Source organism: Schistocerca serialis, chromosome 8 (assembly GCF_023864345.2).
Source record: "Schistocerca serialis cubense isolate TAMUIC-IGC-003099 chromosome 8, iqSchSeri2.2, whole genome shotgun sequence".
NCBI lineage: Eukaryota > Metazoa > Arthropoda > Insecta > Orthoptera > Acrididae > Schistocerca > Schistocerca serialis.
The window spans coordinates 616,803,878-616,822,175 of record NC_064645.1 but is presented as its reverse complement, the minus strand read 5'-3'; the positions used below and the strand labels follow the sequence as shown (position 1 = coordinate 616,822,175).

At 39.8% G+C, this 18,298-nt stretch overlaps 1 protein-coding gene and 1 long non-coding RNA gene across 3 annotated transcripts in view; one reads left to right on the top strand and one right to left on the bottom strand.

The window, feature by feature from the left end:
- Positions 1-16,724, top strand: part of LOC126416039 (uncharacterized) — a 34,770-nt gene extending 18,046 nt beyond the window's left edge. Inside the window, exons 2-3 of the long non-coding RNA XR_007575399.1 lie at positions 11,214-11,337; positions 16,595-16,724. This is a non-coding gene — a long non-coding RNA (uncharacterized LOC126416039). The remainder of the gene's footprint in view (positions 1-11,213; positions 11,338-16,594) is intronic.
- LOC126416038 (muscle-specific protein 300 kDa-like) overlaps positions 1-18,298 on the bottom strand; it is a 643,030-nt gene that overhangs the window by 391,087 nt on the left and 233,645 nt on the right. For both annotated transcript variants that reach the window (XM_050083501.1, XM_050083503.1), the window contains exons 27-30: positions 16,465-16,718; positions 12,008-12,319; positions 11,510-11,709; positions 4,858-5,107 (exon numbers count right to left, since the gene is read on the bottom strand). In XM_050083501.1, the coding sequence (XP_049939458.1) occupies positions 4,858-5,107; positions 11,510-11,709; positions 12,008-12,319; positions 16,465-16,718 (1,016 nt within the window). The remainder of the gene's footprint in view (positions 1-4,857; positions 5,108-11,509; positions 11,710-12,007; positions 12,320-16,464; positions 16,719-18,298) is intronic.

Genomic DNA, 18,298 nt, shown 5'->3' with positions numbered 1-18,298 from the left:
TTTGCAGCCCTGAGACTCCAGAGTGTCATCTTCCACAGGAGATATACTTTCAGTATATGTGACTGGCCTAGTTGCATTTTGGATGTTGGATGCTGCAGTATCCATCACAGATCCAACACCATAATCTTATTACATATCACCGCAGCTGTGGAATATTGCTCCAGAATGCCTGTAATGTTAGGGTGATGGTCATCATCCCACACCGCACCTCAAATATAACTATCTAGCTTAGGGAATATAAATCCCTGTTTGAAGAAACTATGAAAGCTGCAAATTATCTCACTTCAAACTTAAGTGCAGCAAAATTAGATCACTGGATCAGGACAATTGAAGGCCTATATTACAAAAGAGACATTACAAAGCATGGAGACTACTAAAGCCTTTCAATAATAACCCAACAAAGACCATTGTTAATTCAGTGCAAACTGGACCATTCATCAGTTACTCCTGAATGGCAAGGCAATACATAAGCACAGATTTCTCGAAAACTGAAGAAGAAACCAGGAAGAAAGGAACAATCTCAGAATGCATTTGTCCGCAGCTCATGCTATAGTGGCTACAGTTGCTGCCTCTGGATCTTGGGATCCTGGGTTCGACTCCCTGTCAGGTCAGGGATTTTCTCCACCTGAGGACTGGATATTTGTGTTGACCTCATCATTTTATCATCTACATCTACGTCTACATCTACATCCATACTCCCCAAGCCACCTGACGGTGTGTGGCGGAGGGTACCTTTAGTACCTCTATCGGTTCTCCCTTCTATTCCAGTCTCGTATTGTTCATGGAAAGAAGGATTGTCGGTATGCTTCTGTGTGGGCTTTGATTTTATCCTCATGGTCTCTTCGCGAGATATACGTAGGAGGGAGCAATATCCTGCTTGACTCTTCGGTGAAGGTATGTTCTCAAAACTTCCACAAAAGCCTGTACCGAGCTACTGAGCGTCTCTCCTGCAGAGTCTTCCACTGGAGTTTATCTATCATCTCCGTAACGCTTTCGCGATTACTAAATGATCCTGTAACGAAGCGTGCTGCTCTCCGTTGGACCTTCTCTATCTCTTCTATCAACCCTATCTGGTACGGATCCCACACTGCTGAGCAGTATTCAAGCAGTGGGCGAACAAGCATACTGTCAATATCATCATTCGGGAAAGTGGTGAGACTGGACAGTGAAAAGACTGGGCATTTGTATGACACTGGTAACCATTTAGTTGAGCACCCCACAAACCAAATACCATCAATATCAGAATATGTTTCATCTAAATCCATACCCGTACTATGCAAACCACTGTGAAGTGCATGGCAGAGGATACTCCCCACTGTACAATGTAATGATGGTCATGCAGAAACTAAAGAACATTTTTTTCTCCATAAATTTTTATTTGGTATAATCAAACATAAGTGTATTCCACATACAATTTGATACCCAAGCTACTTTTCTACATAGTCACTGTTTAACTTTAGGCACTTGTCATACAGTTTTACAAGCTTTTCTATGCCTTCCGCACACTCAGTTGCTGCCAAGTTGTTGAACCACTGATTAATGACTTCTTAAGTTCATGATCACTTCCATAGCACTGTACACTCAAAAAAAATTTTCAATTTGGGGAATAAGTGATCATCAGGCAGATGCTGATACATTTTCCACTCAAATTGGTGAAGCAAGTTCTGCGTCACTCCTGCTGTATGTGAATGTGTATTTTCATGAAGGAGGATGACTCTACTAGTTAGCATTCCACATCGCTTGTTTTTAATGACACAGTGAAATTGTTAATGCATCTGACAACAGGTCACTGCAGTTCACTAATTGTGAAATGCCTATCTTCTTCAATATTTGTTTCAGTCCTTGCTTTGAGTCCTTAAGTCACCACTGTGGGCCATCCCGAGTGATCTTCATCATGAACATTTTTTCATCCGTCATTGAAGATGATACACCACTACCAAACTGATGCTCCAGTTGTCACATTACCATAAACTTTAGTTATCTCTCTATAAATTTTGATGAGTCAAACTTTTTATGCATTTAAAAAGCAGATAACACTGTGCACCCCACATCTGGCGGGATCATCAATTGGATCGTTAGCTTTGTCACATATTTTAAAGTTGCACAGCTAACCCATGGATCATACAAATTTGTGACCATTCTGTTGCCCTTGAATGTATACTTCAATATACAGTGTTTGTTTATTTGGTGTGGGTCCCCCAAACTTGAACTATGTTATAGTACGTATCACAAATAGTTTATGGGGAAATCTCCCTTACAAATTGATTCCATTAACCAGTATCCTATGAATGAACTTTAATCTGCCACCTGATTTATCTTTGACTGAGCCTATGTAATCATTCCAGTTCACATTCCTCACAATTTTTTACATCCTGGTATTTGTATGAATTGACTGATTCCTAATATGTATCACTTATATTGTAGTCATACGATACAATGTTTTCCCATTTTGTTACATGCATAATTTTATATTTCTGAACATTTATAGCAAGCTGCCAATCTTTCCACTGCTTTGAAATCTTATGATCTTAGTGATGTTTTGGGGAGCTTTTTCCCAGTTGCAGATAACTCCATTGTATTAGAAAACTCAGGGATTACTATTAACATTGGTTGCCAGGTCATTAATATACAACATGCACAGTAAAGATTCCAACACACTTTCCCTGGGCATGCTTGGAGTTACTTCTGCATCTGTTGATAACTCTCCATTCAAGATAATCGCAGTGATGAACCTGTTCTGTTCATGATATCACATTATGTATGAGCTCAGAAAATGTTCTAAGATTCTACACCAGATAGATGTCAAGGATATTATACAGTAGCTTTGCGGCTCCCTTCTGCCACCCTTCTTAAAGATGTATGTGACCTGTGGTTTCTTCAAATTATTAGGCAAAGTCTTTTGTTTGAGGGTATTATATTACATTACGGTTCAAACAGAAGCTAACTCTGCTGCATATTTTGTATATAATCTGATAGGAACTTGATCAGGCCCTGGGGCCTTTTTCAATTATAGTAGTTTCAGCTGGTTCTCAACATTGCTGACATATGCTTCCTTTAGTATCTCTCTACCCAAAACAATCATCCCTTGTTTATTAGTCACTGTTCCTACATAGCAGCTGCCAATATATCTGAGAATAATAACACTTGACAGGCCCTCAGTTTTGAGAAGCACTACATTAATTGCAAACTGATGGTCTTCACACAAAACAACTTGCTGTGATAATTGGCTGTATCACAGTGGACAGTCCATCATAGATTATCCGTACCTCAGTAATGGTCCTCTACTACTCTGTTGAAAAATACATCAGCCAAATTTGGTACTCATCATCTTATGCCAAAAAAAAAAAAATAAATAAATAAATAAATAAATAAATAAATTTGGCCTTCACCAATACTGCAGGCTAGAGAGAGACTGTTTGAAGCCTACTTGAAGTGACAGGTTGCATCAACTTGCCCAGAAAGTTCCATGTAGTATTTACAAAGAAATGTCTGTGAATAAGGAGCATAAAAATTAGTAAATGGTTTCCTTAACGGAATGAGGCCTCTGCAGCCTTAGGATAATGATGCAGTTGTCTACGTGTTGATAACAAGGCACTTGGCTACCTTAAATGTCCCATTCTCTTAATGTAAGTACTTTGTTCACTAATGGGAGGCATGTGCCTTCAGTTCATTGACTAGACTTTAAGAAAGGCTCCTGTGAACATCACAAAAACTACCTGATCACCTGGAATGGAAAAAGAAAGAAACCACAGTTGTGGAAACCCAAGTTTCTCAACACACAAGGACAGATGAAAGTTATGGAATGCTTACCATCTAATTCCAATGAAAACTGGATTAGACAGAATAGGAGTGGACAGGTTCAAGGCCAAAATAATGATGGTGCTACATCACTTTTGATAACACCAAGTGCAAGTACGACAAACGGCAAACCATGACATGTATGCTCCAATAGTCAACTTATTCTGCATCTCGGACTGAAGACAAACTATTTTAGGCAATGTAGTACACCTTCAGTGTTGTATAGTATTGGTGAAAAGCATAGTAATATACATTTTGTGCTTTACTGTAATATTTAACTGTATAAAATGATGTTTCTGACAAAAGAATAACAATAACAACAAAATAATAATAATATTACTCAATCACATTTGTTTGAGTAATTGGATCACATATCCATTAAACAAACAGCTACTACAGGCAACTGCAGAACATTACACAGTATAATGATGAACAACATTGGACAATCTAAAAAAAATTCAATTATAATGCTACAGTAGGCATGGATCTATGGCAGGTGTTTTGCCCTTCCGTTTTTCCTACCTCAGAAATGACTCAACCAGACACTTTTGGAAAGGTGAACTGGAGTTCAAACTCAAACCATGGTTTGATATCACATTCTCCTTCACACACATAGCATTTGGCCAAATGTGAAAGACATCAAGTGGGGCAAAACTTCTGACTAAGCCTAGATACAATAGTTAATGACTCCACTATCTTTACATGATAAGAATAACCAGATCAAGCTCTGTTATTATGTCAAAGAATGGGTCTATGGCAGGTTATGATTTATGGCTTAGTGTTGTCCCAGATGATGCATGTGAGATTTTAAAAATAGCTGGGCAAAACAAAAAATTTCACAGAAACTGTAACTGGGCTTTGTTCCAGCACTTATATTAAAATATACAGTTACAGTCACACATAATGAAGAAAACAGAGAATAAAGTAGCAAAACCCATCACAAGTGAATACTATGAACATAGGCAAACAAACAAAAACTTTGTTATTGCTCCGATTTTGAGAAAAAGGAAAAAATTAAGGTAGAATATGAGGAACTAAAATTTCTCATGCAAAGCTCACCTGATATTTTGTACTAAGTTGCGAGTATGTCTCACTCACTGCTGTTGCTTCACTTTCTGGCAGCTTCTTGACCTCAGAATATAGAGAATTAAATGTAGGTTGTCTGTCTGAATGTTCTTGGAGCAGAGCATGGACTGTCTGCAGGCTGGATTCTATTTTGGTAGGACTGACTTCCTCAACCTGAGATGCTCCAGCTTCCAAGTCATTTATCCAGTGCATGAAGTCTGACATCCTACCCTGGAGTTCTTGTCTGCAATGTCCAATTAAGATGTAACAGAAATCAGTGATGTATGTATACACTGTGCAGGAAATGGTGCACTTGACTATGTAATATATTTCACTCTAGTAGTTCTAATCTAAAAGAAAATTCATGAGAAATTAAACAATAAAAAGCACTTTCACTAAGGAAAGAGGGATGTCACTACTAGCCATAGTAGGCATCTAGCTCTGCTTGCCTCCCAATATCATCTAGAATCAATATGCTCTACAGCTCTAGAATGCTCATCATGCTAAGAATGTTCCTGAATTTCAGTTTCAGTTTGCATTGCTGCATGACGGAATCTATAAATACATATGTACATTTTTATGGTCTTCATGAGTGTACACGTTAGATATTAGGAGAACGTAGATAACTCTATGGTGGTCGACAACACCTTGGAGATAAATGAAACTATCTTGCAAGTGAGACAAAAGTTGAAAAAGTAGAAAATGTTCAAAATTAAACTACCACAGTTAGTGCCTTGCTATTCTATCCTGTGCAAGTCTCTTCATATCCAAATCTCCAAACAAGTACTGCATGTTACATTCTTCTGAATCTGTTTACTGTTTCATCTCTTGGTCTCCCTCTACAATTTTTACCACCAGACTCCCCACCCCCCATGCTAAACTGGTGATCCCTTGATGTCGCAGAATGTGTCTTGTCACCCAATCCCTTCTTCTCGTCAAGTTGTTCCAGAAATTTTGTTCCCCCCCCCCATTTCTGTTCAGAATCTCCTCAATTAGTTATGTGATCTACCCACCTAATCTTCAGCATTCTTTGGTAGCACCACTTTCAAAAGCTTCTCTTCTTGTCTAAACCACCCATCATCCATGTTTCACCTCTATACATCACTACACTCTATAAAAATTCAAGAAAGACTTCCTAACCCTTAAATCTATATACGATGTTAATAAATTTCTCTTGTTCTGAAATACTATTCTTCCCACTGCCAGTTTACATTTTATACCTTCTCCTCTTCAGCCATCATCAGTTATTTTGCTGCCTAACAAAACTCATTTACTACTTTAAATGTCTTGTTTCCTAATCTAATTCCGTTAGCATCACCTGATTTAATTCGACTACATTCCATTGTCCTTATTTTGCTTTTGTCAATGTTCATTTTATATTTTCCTTTCAAAGCGCTATCCATTCCATACAACTGCTCTTCCAAGTTCTTTGCTGTCTCTGACAGAATTACAGTGTCATTGACAAACCTCAAAGCTTTTATTCCATCTCCCTGGACTTCAATTCCTACTCCAAATTTACCTTTGGTTTCCTTTACTGCTTGCTCAGTGTACAGATTGAATAACATCAGGGATAGGCTACAACCTGTCTCACTCCCTTCTCAAACACTCCTTCCCTTCCACACTCCTCGACTCTTACAACTGTCATCTGGGTTCTGTACAAGTTCTAAATAGCCTTTCGCTGTATTTTACCCCCATGACCTCCAGAATTTCAGTGTATTCCAGTTAACGTTGTCAAATACTTTCTCTGAGTCTACAATTGCTATAAATGCAAGTTTGCACACACAGCCCCCCCCCCCCCCTCTCTCTCTCTCTCTCTCTCTCTCTCTCTCTCTCTCTCTCTCTCTCTCTGTGTGTGTGTGTGTGTGGGGGGGGGGGGGGGGGGGGGGGCCTCACATGTGCAATTGAGGCAATCTATTAAAACATGATGCTAAATTTTTGAATTCTGGAATAAAGATTATCTTTAATTAACTGCAGGTTTTTTTTTTTTTTTTTTTTTGATAAAAATATTTTACATTGTGGATTTCAATCAGAACAATATCTGTGTCAAGATTTAGTAAAATCCTGGGTTGTATTTTCATTCTTTTGTGAAGCCACTACAAAAATGAGTCAAAAGGTAAAATAAGTCAATGTCTTCATCATCTAGAACAAAAGCAAGACAATCTGCCTCATTCATCCACAAATTCAACTTTTATTTTTAATATATAATGTTTGACATAGTCATGTTGTGGAACATGAGATCTGAATGTTCACTTTAACATCTATTTGTTTTGGTTACAAACGATAATTCTCATTTCTAAGTAATCTTCTTCACATCTATTCTTTGACCACATCTGCAACTTCATTATGCAATAAATTTCATCATGTAACTATGCTAGCCTTTGCTCTCTCTCTAGCAGATACATAGATGCCTCCTTTTGAAGGTAGTATATAGTCACAGACAGTAGCAGTGATGATAAAGCACATGCTTACAGTGCTTGGGACATTTTATCTGTAGTAACTAGTTTTGTTATTGTATGTTGACTTTTAATTCTTTTATATTATCCCTATTTATGACCATTTACAAATAGGGATTTTCTTCTTTGCCTGATTTTTGGATCTGAAGATGACTTGTTTAAAAATCAGTACCTGTAATTAGGATTATATTTTGGAACCAAAGCAATTAAATGTATGTTTAACATTTTCTTTCCCACCCATTTTACTCGAATCAATTCAACTGCAACATGCCATCTTCCTGGATTACAAACTCAGCCTTTCTGTTCATTCTATCAAACACTCCATCCATGTCAAACCTATCAGCTACCAGCAATATCTCCACTTTCTTAATGCCATCTCTTCCACACAAGGAGATCTCCCTTGCACAGTACTTACAGTCTTGTAACCTGCAGATTACACATACATAGTGGTGAGCAAACCTTCACCCAGGAAGGCAAGACACAGAAAGCAATAACCAACCTCCCTCGGTCTACAAACAGATCCCATCTGCCATATTGTCCTAACCACTCTCATTAATCAGCTTGTAAAGATGCATCCCCTGTTTACCTAGACTGAAACAGTTGAACCACATCTTGTACCTGCTTTAACTATCTTTCATTGTACTCTGAAATGAAGAGCACCCTTGGCAAAATCCTTCCCATTTCACCAAAAGTTATATTCTGGCCACCCACCTAATCTACAAACTGGTATGGTTTGTTCTTGTGAAATTTCTATTTTGAATCCGTTGCTGCATGGATGATATCCATGTGAAAGATCCAAGTGGAAACTTGACCATTCTAATCCAGCCGAATCATATACCAACTCCACTACACCATGTGTCTTTTATGTGAAAAAACTACCGAGCAGCTGTCCACTCAACTGAATAGTTACTGCCATACTATTACCATGGCTAAGGTAGATCACCAGGTGGCAGAATGTGTCACTGTTTTCATTATGATTGACTTATTAGTTGCTTCACAACCTGTGCTCTCTTGACCCTCCATCCCAACACCAGTTTCTCCTAACTGCAAAGACATGAAGTATTTTTCCAGTACATTCTTTAGTTCACACAGTATCCTTGGCCTTAGTCCCCACTAGCCCCTGTTCTTGATAATATTTTATCTGCAACTGTCAGAAAGTACAGTTCCCCTTAACTGCTGATACACTGTTTGTCTCCCTTTTCATCCCTAGTTCTGACCATTTCAATGACTCTGCTGTAACGAAGTCTTCACCTCTTGCTTAGCTGTTTTTGAGTGTTTTGATGGCTTCATGAATTTCTAACTCTGTTGATGATAAATCTTCCTAAAGTTTATCTGGTACCAGTAGTGGAAAACATTCTAATTTAACTGATGTAACAATAGGATTAAATCAAGGAAAATTCTGAAATATTAGCAAAATCTTTTGACAGGCTCTTAAACTGTACAGTTCCAGCAGTTAAATTAAACAATGGAAAATCCAGGATGGAACGTAACAATATTACAGGAGGAAAGTTGCTACTCACCATATAGTGGAGATGCTGAGTCACAATAGGCACAACAAAAAGATCCATACAATTATAGCTTTCGGTCATTAAGGCCTTTGTCAGCAACAGACACACATACACACTCACACACATACACTCACGCAAATGCAACTTGCACACACGTCTGCAGTCTCGGACAACTGAAACCACACTGTGAGCAGCAGCACCATACATGATGAAAGTGGCAACTGGTTGGGATAAGTAGAAGGCTGGGGCGGGGAGGGGGAGGGATAGTATGGTGGGGTTGGCGGACAGTGAAGTACTGCAGTTTAGACAGAGGGCAGGAGAGAAGGTGGGGATGGGGGGGAGGGGGCGTAAGTAGTGGAAAGGAGACAAAAATAAAGTAAATTAAAAGACTGGGTGTGGCGGTGAAATGACGGCTGTGTAGTGGTGGAATGGAAACAGGGAGGCGACTGGATGGGTTAGGACAGTGACTAACAAAGGTTGAGGCCAGGAGGGTTACGGAAATGTAGGATGTATTGCAGGGAAAGTTCCCACCTGCACAATTCAGAAAAGCTGGTGTTGGTGGGAAGGATCCATATGGCACAGGCTGTGGTGTAATCATTGAGATGAGGGATTTCATGTTTGGCAGCGTGTTCAGCAACAGGGTGGTCCACTTGTTTTTTGGCCACAGTTTGTCGGTGGCCATTCATGTGGACAGACAGCTTGTTGGTTGTCTTGCCTACACAGAATGCAGCACAGTGGTTGCAGCTTAGCTTGTAAATCACATGACTGGTTTGACAGGTAGCCCTGCCTTTGATGTGATAGGTGATGTTAGTGACCAGCCTGGAGTAGGGGAGGATGTATGGGACAGGTCTTGCATCTAGGTCTACTACAGGGGTATGAGCCATGAGGTGAGGGATTGGGAGCAGGGGTTGTGTAAGGATGGACGAGCATATTGTGTAGGTTCAGTGGACGGCAGAATACCACTGTAGGAGGGGTGGGAAGGATAGTGGGTAGGACATTTCTCATTTCAAGGCACGACGAGAGGTAATCAAAACCCTGGCGGAGAATGTAATTCAGTTGCTCCAGTCCTGGATGGTACTGAATTACAAGGGGAATGCTCCTCTGTGGCCGGACTGTGGGACTTCAGGAGGTGGTGGGAGACTGGAAAGATCTGTTTTCACACAAGGTTGGGAGGATAATTACAGTTAGTGAAGGCTTCAGTGAGACACTCCGTCTAAACTGCAACACTTCACTGTCTGCCACCCCCACCATAATATCCCTCCCCCTCCCCGTCCCAACCTCCTCCTTACCCCCACCCAGTCGCCACTCCCATCATGCTCTGGTGCTGCTGCTCGCAGTGTGGTTTCAGTTGTCTGAGACTGCAGACTTGTGTAAGTTGTGTTGGTGTGAGAGTGTGTGTGCATGTGTGTATGTGTGTGTCTATTGCTGACAAAGGCCTTAATGGCCAAGAGCTATAATTGTGTGAATCTTTTTGTTGCACCTATCGCGACGCAGCATCTCCACTATATGGTGAGTAGCAACTTTCCTCCTGTAATATTGTTACATTCCATCCTGGATTTTCCATTGTTTAATTTAACCGCTGGAACTGTACAGTTTAAGAGCCTGTCAAAAGTTTTTGCTAACATTCCAGAATTTTCATTGATTTAATCCTATTTTGCCATTTTCATCTTTGAGACAAATACTGGGTAAAAAGATCGAAATGATCATATGGCACTGATGACCGAGAGTCCCCCACCTGAGGAAGTTCGACACCAAGTTACAAATCTTTCCAGCTGACACCATGTTAGGCAACTTATGTGCTGATGATGATGAAATGATAATGAGGACAATACAACACCCAGTTCCTGACTGGAGAAAATGGTCAACTTGGCCAGGAATCGGACCCAGGCCCACTGCATGGGAATCAGACACACTAACCACTCAGCTAACGGGGTGGACACATACTTGGTGGTTGATACACTTTAAAATTGGTGTTTAAAAGTTTGGTAAAACTACTAGTACTATTTTTGGTGAAATTTTCTTGTGCTTTTATAAGCTGAGGTTTTTTTTTTTTTTTAAATTCTTTTGATTTACCAGGTTACTTTTAATGTTTCTTTTTTTTTTTGTTTTCTGAAACATTGTAGGTGTTATTCTTTTTTTCAGCATCTGCACTTCCTCCATTTCTGAGCTCTCTGTTCTAGTGCTTGCTCACACACTTCGTTACACCATGTCTTCTTTTTATTCTTGGCCAATCCTATTGTTTTACTAACATGTAGCCATTTACTATATGGAATTTTGAATTTATTAACAGAATCATTCTCGCTCTGACAGCAATCACAAATCACTGTTGATGTAGGATAGTTATTCCTGACTGTTTTCTCTACTAATATTTCCTTTTTATTTTTTTTAGTAACTGGATAAAGAAGGAATAAAGATCAGCTTTCGCTTTCTAATGATATCGACATATTAACAATGGAGCACAACCTCCCATTCAAACGGACAAGAATGAAGCAGAAAAATGACTATGCTTCTTTGTAAGTACCTCATTAATCTAATACCATTTAGAGAAAAATGGGGAACCAAATGGAAGATGGCCAGATGCTGATAAGAAATCAAATATTGGCAAACATTATTTTAGTGTATTAGCCACTTCATCACCTCATTTGGTGAATCAGCAACACAGAGCATACTCTTATAAAACCTCACCTTGCAAGTATAACATCAGATAACACATTGATTTTTTGTCTTGCATTATCTCCCAGGATTGTGATTTTTGCTTTCATTTCTGCTACACGACCTTTCAGGGCAGAGGCACCTTCTAGTGAAAGGCCTTGTGCAACACTATCAGTCATTTGTGTGAGAACGATCAACTGTGCTTGATTCTCAGAGATTTCCTTGTTCAGAGCCTGAAAAATACAAGCAAAACATGTTTTCCACTAAAATTTACTTACATTTTCAAAGTTTACAGTCCCTCAAATTATGGCAGACTAGACAGAATTAACATTCTATAAATACTGCTAGTAAGTATATTACTAACGTGATGACTTTACAATGTGATCAAGATGTGGGGCAAATGTTAATTATGACAACAATAAATAAAAATGGAAAGTTTGATTTATATTTGGTCACATATTAACATCAGGATTCTACATTTTGTTTTACTTTATTTTAATTACAGAGTAATTACACTGTGACAACATGTACCTTCAGCTCTGCTAGTTGTTTTTCAAGTCTGTCAGCTTCTGGTGTTACAACGTCAACTTCAGTGTGAAGCACTCCCTTCTCAGCCTTTTGTAACCACTGTTCGATTGGTTTTGCACGGGCATCAAGTTCTTGCCAGGCTTCAACCACCTTGTCCATCTTGCCACCCCAAGAAACAACAGCATTATGAACAGCTGACCATCGAGAGCGAACACTATCGAGTTCATCAGCGCCACGTCCACCTGGCAACTGCTGACCCAGAGATGCTACACCTTGCAACTGACTCAATTTTTGCTCGCACTCTACTTCAAATACCTGCAAATTTTGACATATAATCAGGAACAAATCGTCAAACTCAAACTTACTAATGAATTGTGAAAACAACAACAAATGTAACTGCAGTTTAATTACACACATACTGTCAATTTTGGTACTTTTCGCACCAACAGGTACTTAGGAAATAACTTACAAAAATTACATGTCATTATACACGTTGAAGTGCCAAAGAAATTAATATAAGCATGCGTATTCAAATACAGAGATATGTAAACAGGCAGAATACAGCACTGCGGTCGGCAATGCCTGTATAAGACAAGTGTCTGGCAAAGTTGTTAGATCGGTTACTGCTACTACAATGGCAGGTTATTACCATTTAAGTGAGTTTGAATGTGGTGTTATAGCCGGCACAAAAGCAATGGGACACAGCATCTCCGAGGTAGCAATGAAGTGAGGATTTTCCCATATGACTATTTCCTGAGTATACCGTGAATATCAAGAATCCGGTAAAACATCAAATCTCTGACATCGCTGCGACCGGAAAAATATCCTGTAAGAATGGGACCAACAACAACTGAAGAGAATTGTTCAACATGACAGAAGTGCACCTCTTCCACAAATTGCTGCAGGTTTCAATGCTGGGCCATCAACAAGTGTCAGCATGCAAACCATCCAACAAAACATCATTGATATGGGCTTTTGGAGCCGAAGGCCCACTAGTGTACCATTGATGACTGCACGACACAAAGTTTTACACCTCTCATGGGCCCATCGACACCAACATTGGACTGTTGATGACTGGAAACATGTTGCCTGGTCAGACGAGTCTTGTTTCAAATTGTATTGAGCGGATGGATGTGTACAGTATGGAGACAACCTCATGAATCCATGGACCATGCATGTCAGCAGGGCACTGTTCAAACCGATGGGGGCTCTGTAATGGTGTGAGGCTTGTGCAGCTGGAGTGATATGGGACTCCTGATATGTATAGACATGACTCTGACAGGTGACAAAACGTAAGCAGCCTGTCTGGTCACCTGCATCCATTCGTGTCCATTGAGCATTCCGACGGACTTGGGCAATTCCAGCAGAACAATGTGACACCCCAAACATCCAGAATTGCTAAAGACTGGCTCCAGTAACACTCTTCTGAGTTTAAACACTTCCGTTGGCCACCAAACAAGAACATTATTGAGCATATCTGGAATGCCTTGCAATGCGTTGTTCAGAAGAGATATCCACCACCTAGTACTATTACGGATTTACAGACAGCCCTGCAGGATTCATGGTGTCATTTACCTCCAGCACTACTTCAGACATTAGTTGAGTCCTTGCCATGTCATGTTACAGCACTTCCGCATGCTCACAGGGGCACTACATGATAATGGAAGGTGTACTAGTTTCTTTGGTTCTTCAGTACATGAATGTATTTGTTCCAACAGTTGTTAACGACTATTAATGTTGTGATATGTAAGAGGTGAAGGACAGATCTAATTAGTCAACAAATGTAAATATTCACTGTGTCCACATTCATTTGTTACTAGCTCAAAGGTGAATATTATTTCCTTACTTATGGAACTGATAATTATGTCATAGCAACGGCACCCATACGATAGTTTCATGGAGAGGGGGTTGGGCCTAGACCTGGGAGCATGGAGTATTTTTAATACACACATGAAAAAACTTTTTTGCATCTCTCTGGTTCCCAGAACTCCTGAAGACAGACATTAACTGTGGACATTGTATCACAGACACAGTTCCTTTAACTGTTCAGAGATGTCACTAAACCCGCCCAAAGATGTAAACAACCATGCACGAGCAGCACCTATTAGACGGAGGGAGTCCAACAGCTGATCAGTTCCAGTCATTCCACCAGGAAGAATGTACACGGCTCGTGTTGTCTGTAGTTCACCCATGCCTAGACGGTCAATACCACGGTTTGATCGCATCCGCAATATGCCATGAAGGGCTCTCAACAAGGAAAGTGTGCAAGCCTCTCGGAGTGAACTAAAGCGATGTTTTCAGACATGAAGGAGATACAGAGAGACAGGAACTGTCGATGACATGCCTTGCTCAGGCTGCCCAAGGGCTTCTGCTGCAGTGGATGACTGCACCTACAGATTATAGTTTGGAGGAGCCCAGACAGCACCGCCACCATGTTGAGTAATGCTTTTTGTGCAGCCACAGGATGTCATGTTATGACTCAAACTGTGCGCAATGGCTGCATGATGTGCAACTTCACTCCCAACGTCCATGGCGAGGTCCATCTTTGCAACCACGACACCATGCAGTGTGGTACAGATGGCCCAACCACATGCTGAATGGACCGCTCAGGATTGGCATCACATTCTCTTCACCGATGAATGTCACACATGCCTTCAACCAGGCAATCGTCCGAGATGTGTTTGGAGGTAACCCAGTCAGGCTGAACACCTTAAACACACTGTCCAGCAAGTGCAGAAAAGTGGAGGTTCCCTGCTGTTTTGGGGTGGAATTATCTGGGGCCAATGTACTCCACTGGTTGTCATAGAAGGCCCTGTAACGGCTGTACGGTACGTGAATGCCATCTTCCAACTGATAGTGCAACCATATTGGCAGCATATTGGCGAGGCATTCGTCTTCATGGATGACAATTCATGCCCCCATCATGCACATCTTGTGAATGACTTCCTTCAGGACAACGACATCGCTCAACTAAAGTGGCCAGCACGTTCCCCAAACATGAATCCTATTGAACATTCCTGAGGTAGATTGAAAAAGGCTGTTTATGGATGACGTGACCCACCAACACTCTGAGGGACCTACGTGCATAGATGCCATGATGAGTACAGGCATGCATCAATACAAGAGGATGTGCTTCTGGGTATTAGAGGTACTGGTGTGTACAGCAATTTGAACAACCACCTCTGAAGGTCTCGCTGTATACTGGTACAACATGCAATGTGTGCTTTTCATGAGCAATAAAAAGGGCAGAAATGATGTTTATGTTGATCTCAATTCCAATTTTCCGTACAGGTTCCGGAACTCTCAGAACTGAGGTAACGCAAAACTTTTTTTGTTGTGTGTAGTTTGGAAGATGAATGATGGCTTTTAAGTAGCCATAAAAATGTTTTAGTTCCAATTCTGTTAAAAGCTTGTGAAATAAAGATTTTTAAACCATTTTCTTAAAAGAAAAACACCTGTCTTCGCTAGACTTTTTCCTTTTACTGAGATCTGGGGTGGAAGTGGGGTTTTGGGGGGTGAGAGATCCAGGCATGGCAGTGGGAGAAGAATGACTTTTTCCATCTTTCAAGTCAACTGGCACAAAAAAAACAGACTTTTTGTTGGTAGCAATGGGGTAAAGTGATGAGGTAAGGTGACAGTGTATACTTATTTCTTTGGCAGAAAGATGTTTTCCTAAATTTTCTGTCTTTTAGCTTTTTGATATTTATAAAGGGAAATACACAATTAATCTGAAAATGAATAAGGATTATTTAGCATATGCAGGCATTAATTATATTTGTTTCTTCTCCGTAAACTGATACACGAGCGATGAGTAGAATTCTTTCCTGCAAATAAATCATGATTGTAAAGTGCAAACACAACTAATGAAGACAATTAAAGGTAAGTTTGGAATAAAATTTGTTCATGCTATTTGAATCTATGCAAAGATGAGCTGAACAAAGCACACATATGTTTAACATTATAATATGAGCACTCCAAGATGACTTAGTGACATAGCTCATGAGAGTAGCTGAATCAATAAAAAATAAATTGAGTTTGAAATCATGTTATTTCTGTGCATGTAAGATGAACCAAACACAGTTTAGTCTGATAGCTACTCCAGTAGTGACCAAAAATCAGCCAAACCTGGTCAACACTTTCAGTTGCTTTCGATTCAAGAACTCCCATCAACCACCTCACCAAGAGACTTCTCCGAGTGTGCATATAGTAACACAACCAGCAATGCCCTTTTAATATAAAATTTAAGTGAAAAATCGGAGCAAGCACCACATTGGCGCATTTATATATTATAATAGGCCATTGAATTTCAGATGACTTTAGAAATGTTTTGTGACTTCAGAAAAAGTAAATGAATCATGACAACTGAGTACACAGACAGAGTAAACATTCACAATATTCTAACTTCTGTAACCACATAGCATAAGCACAAAATTAGTAGTTTGTATTAGCTATGTATTTACCTTTGCTTCCTGCCTCATTTGCTTGGCTTCTTCAATAGTGGCTGGCTTCGCTATGCCCATGTTGACTTTGACTTCAGCCTGCTCCACCCATGGTTTGATTGATTGCAGTCCACTGCGATACTCTTTCCAGATGACAAGGTCACGGCCAACGGCAGACAACTGAGCTTCTGCAGCCCTCTGTAATGCTGCTACCGCATTCTGCAGTTGCTTCACATCACTCTGCAGAACTGCAGCTTCGACATTCTCTGCATCATCTGAGTGTAAGGATAGGAAATTTTATTTTTCAAATAAATATTTTACACTTAATAAAATCATTGTGTATCAACTATCAGATTGTTGCCCAGTTATGTTTCTTAGGCCAATAAGAAATCAGTGTGCTGTCCCATGCACACCCTTGATGTAAGTAACTGTCACTAAAATATTAACTTTAAAGGTATTAAAACACAAATACCATGACAATAAACTGTCATAAGTGCTGGTGTACAGCTATATATGCAACTCCTAACAGTTATAATAAAATGAAATGTTCTCCCTCTTGAGATTAACATATCTTTTGATAAATATCACACCATCAGTCATAATTAATTAAATTACCGTATTTGCTCGAATCTAAGCCGCACTTTTTTTCCGGTTTTTGTAATCCAAAAAAACGCCTGCGGCTTAGAATTGAGTGCAAAGCAAGCAGAAGTTCTGAAAAATGTTGGTAGGTGCTGCCACAACTAACTTCTGCCATCGAATATATGTAGCGCTACACAGGCATGCTTTGTAGGCACAAAGATAAATACTGGCGCCAAAACCTCTGCGACAGTAAATAAAATTTAAAAGAAGATGGAAGACGAGCTTTTTTTCTCCGCCCCGAGTTTCGACCACTGCATTTTCATACATTATCCAACGAAGTAAATACAAATTCCGTATTGTTCATCTTCGAATGTAGCAAAATTTTAATGTACTACAAAAATCCGACTGGCAAGACTGGGATGTTTGTCAATGTGGCCAACTCTATGATCTGAATTTTTTCCTAACTGTGAGAAGAGATGGTTGCTAATAGGAACCTGATGAAATGTGAATCACATGCAGTATTCTCTTCACCATAAGAATAATACGAATATAAACATTTTGCCATGTATTCTTTCGTGTTTGCTGCTATCTCATTTAAATCCTGTCTGCCTAATAAACTACGAAACTAGAGTGAGACAACAGCAAACGCGGAAGAATATACGTATCGTGTCATGTTTATATTCATATTATTCTTATGCCTAATAGTGATACAGTCAGAAATGAAGCACGGCAACTGACTAGATTTTTAAATGTAAGATGACTAATTTCTGTGCAGAATTTGATGCACTAAAGAAGCGGCCGCAAAGATTTTCAAACGGAGAAAAACTTTCGCTAAACTCTCGTTCAGAACATCATCTATCATACGCAGTCTATTATTTGGTTCTTGTTGATTATTATCAAAGAAAGCAGCAGTGTATGTAACAACAAATAGCAGTCTCTTGCCATTGTTTCGCTAATGAGACGATTCCTCTCTCTCTCTCTCTCTCTCTCTCTCTTTTATATATATAGTTGTAAGCGGTGGTAGCGCGCACAAAAGCAAGCCATGCCGCGAGCGGCGACAGGCCGTAAACACTCATTATCAGAATGTGACAAACAATGCATGACACAGTACAGTAACGCATTTTCAGCTTAGAGTGACGTAAACACCTATAACAAAGAAAGCGGCACTTATCAGATCAAAGTAAAATAAGCAATCGATTCAATCCAGTCGAAGCACTTGAAAAAGTAAGGGTACCCGTATAAATGCGGACGGAGCACCTGACGTATAGCAATGGCT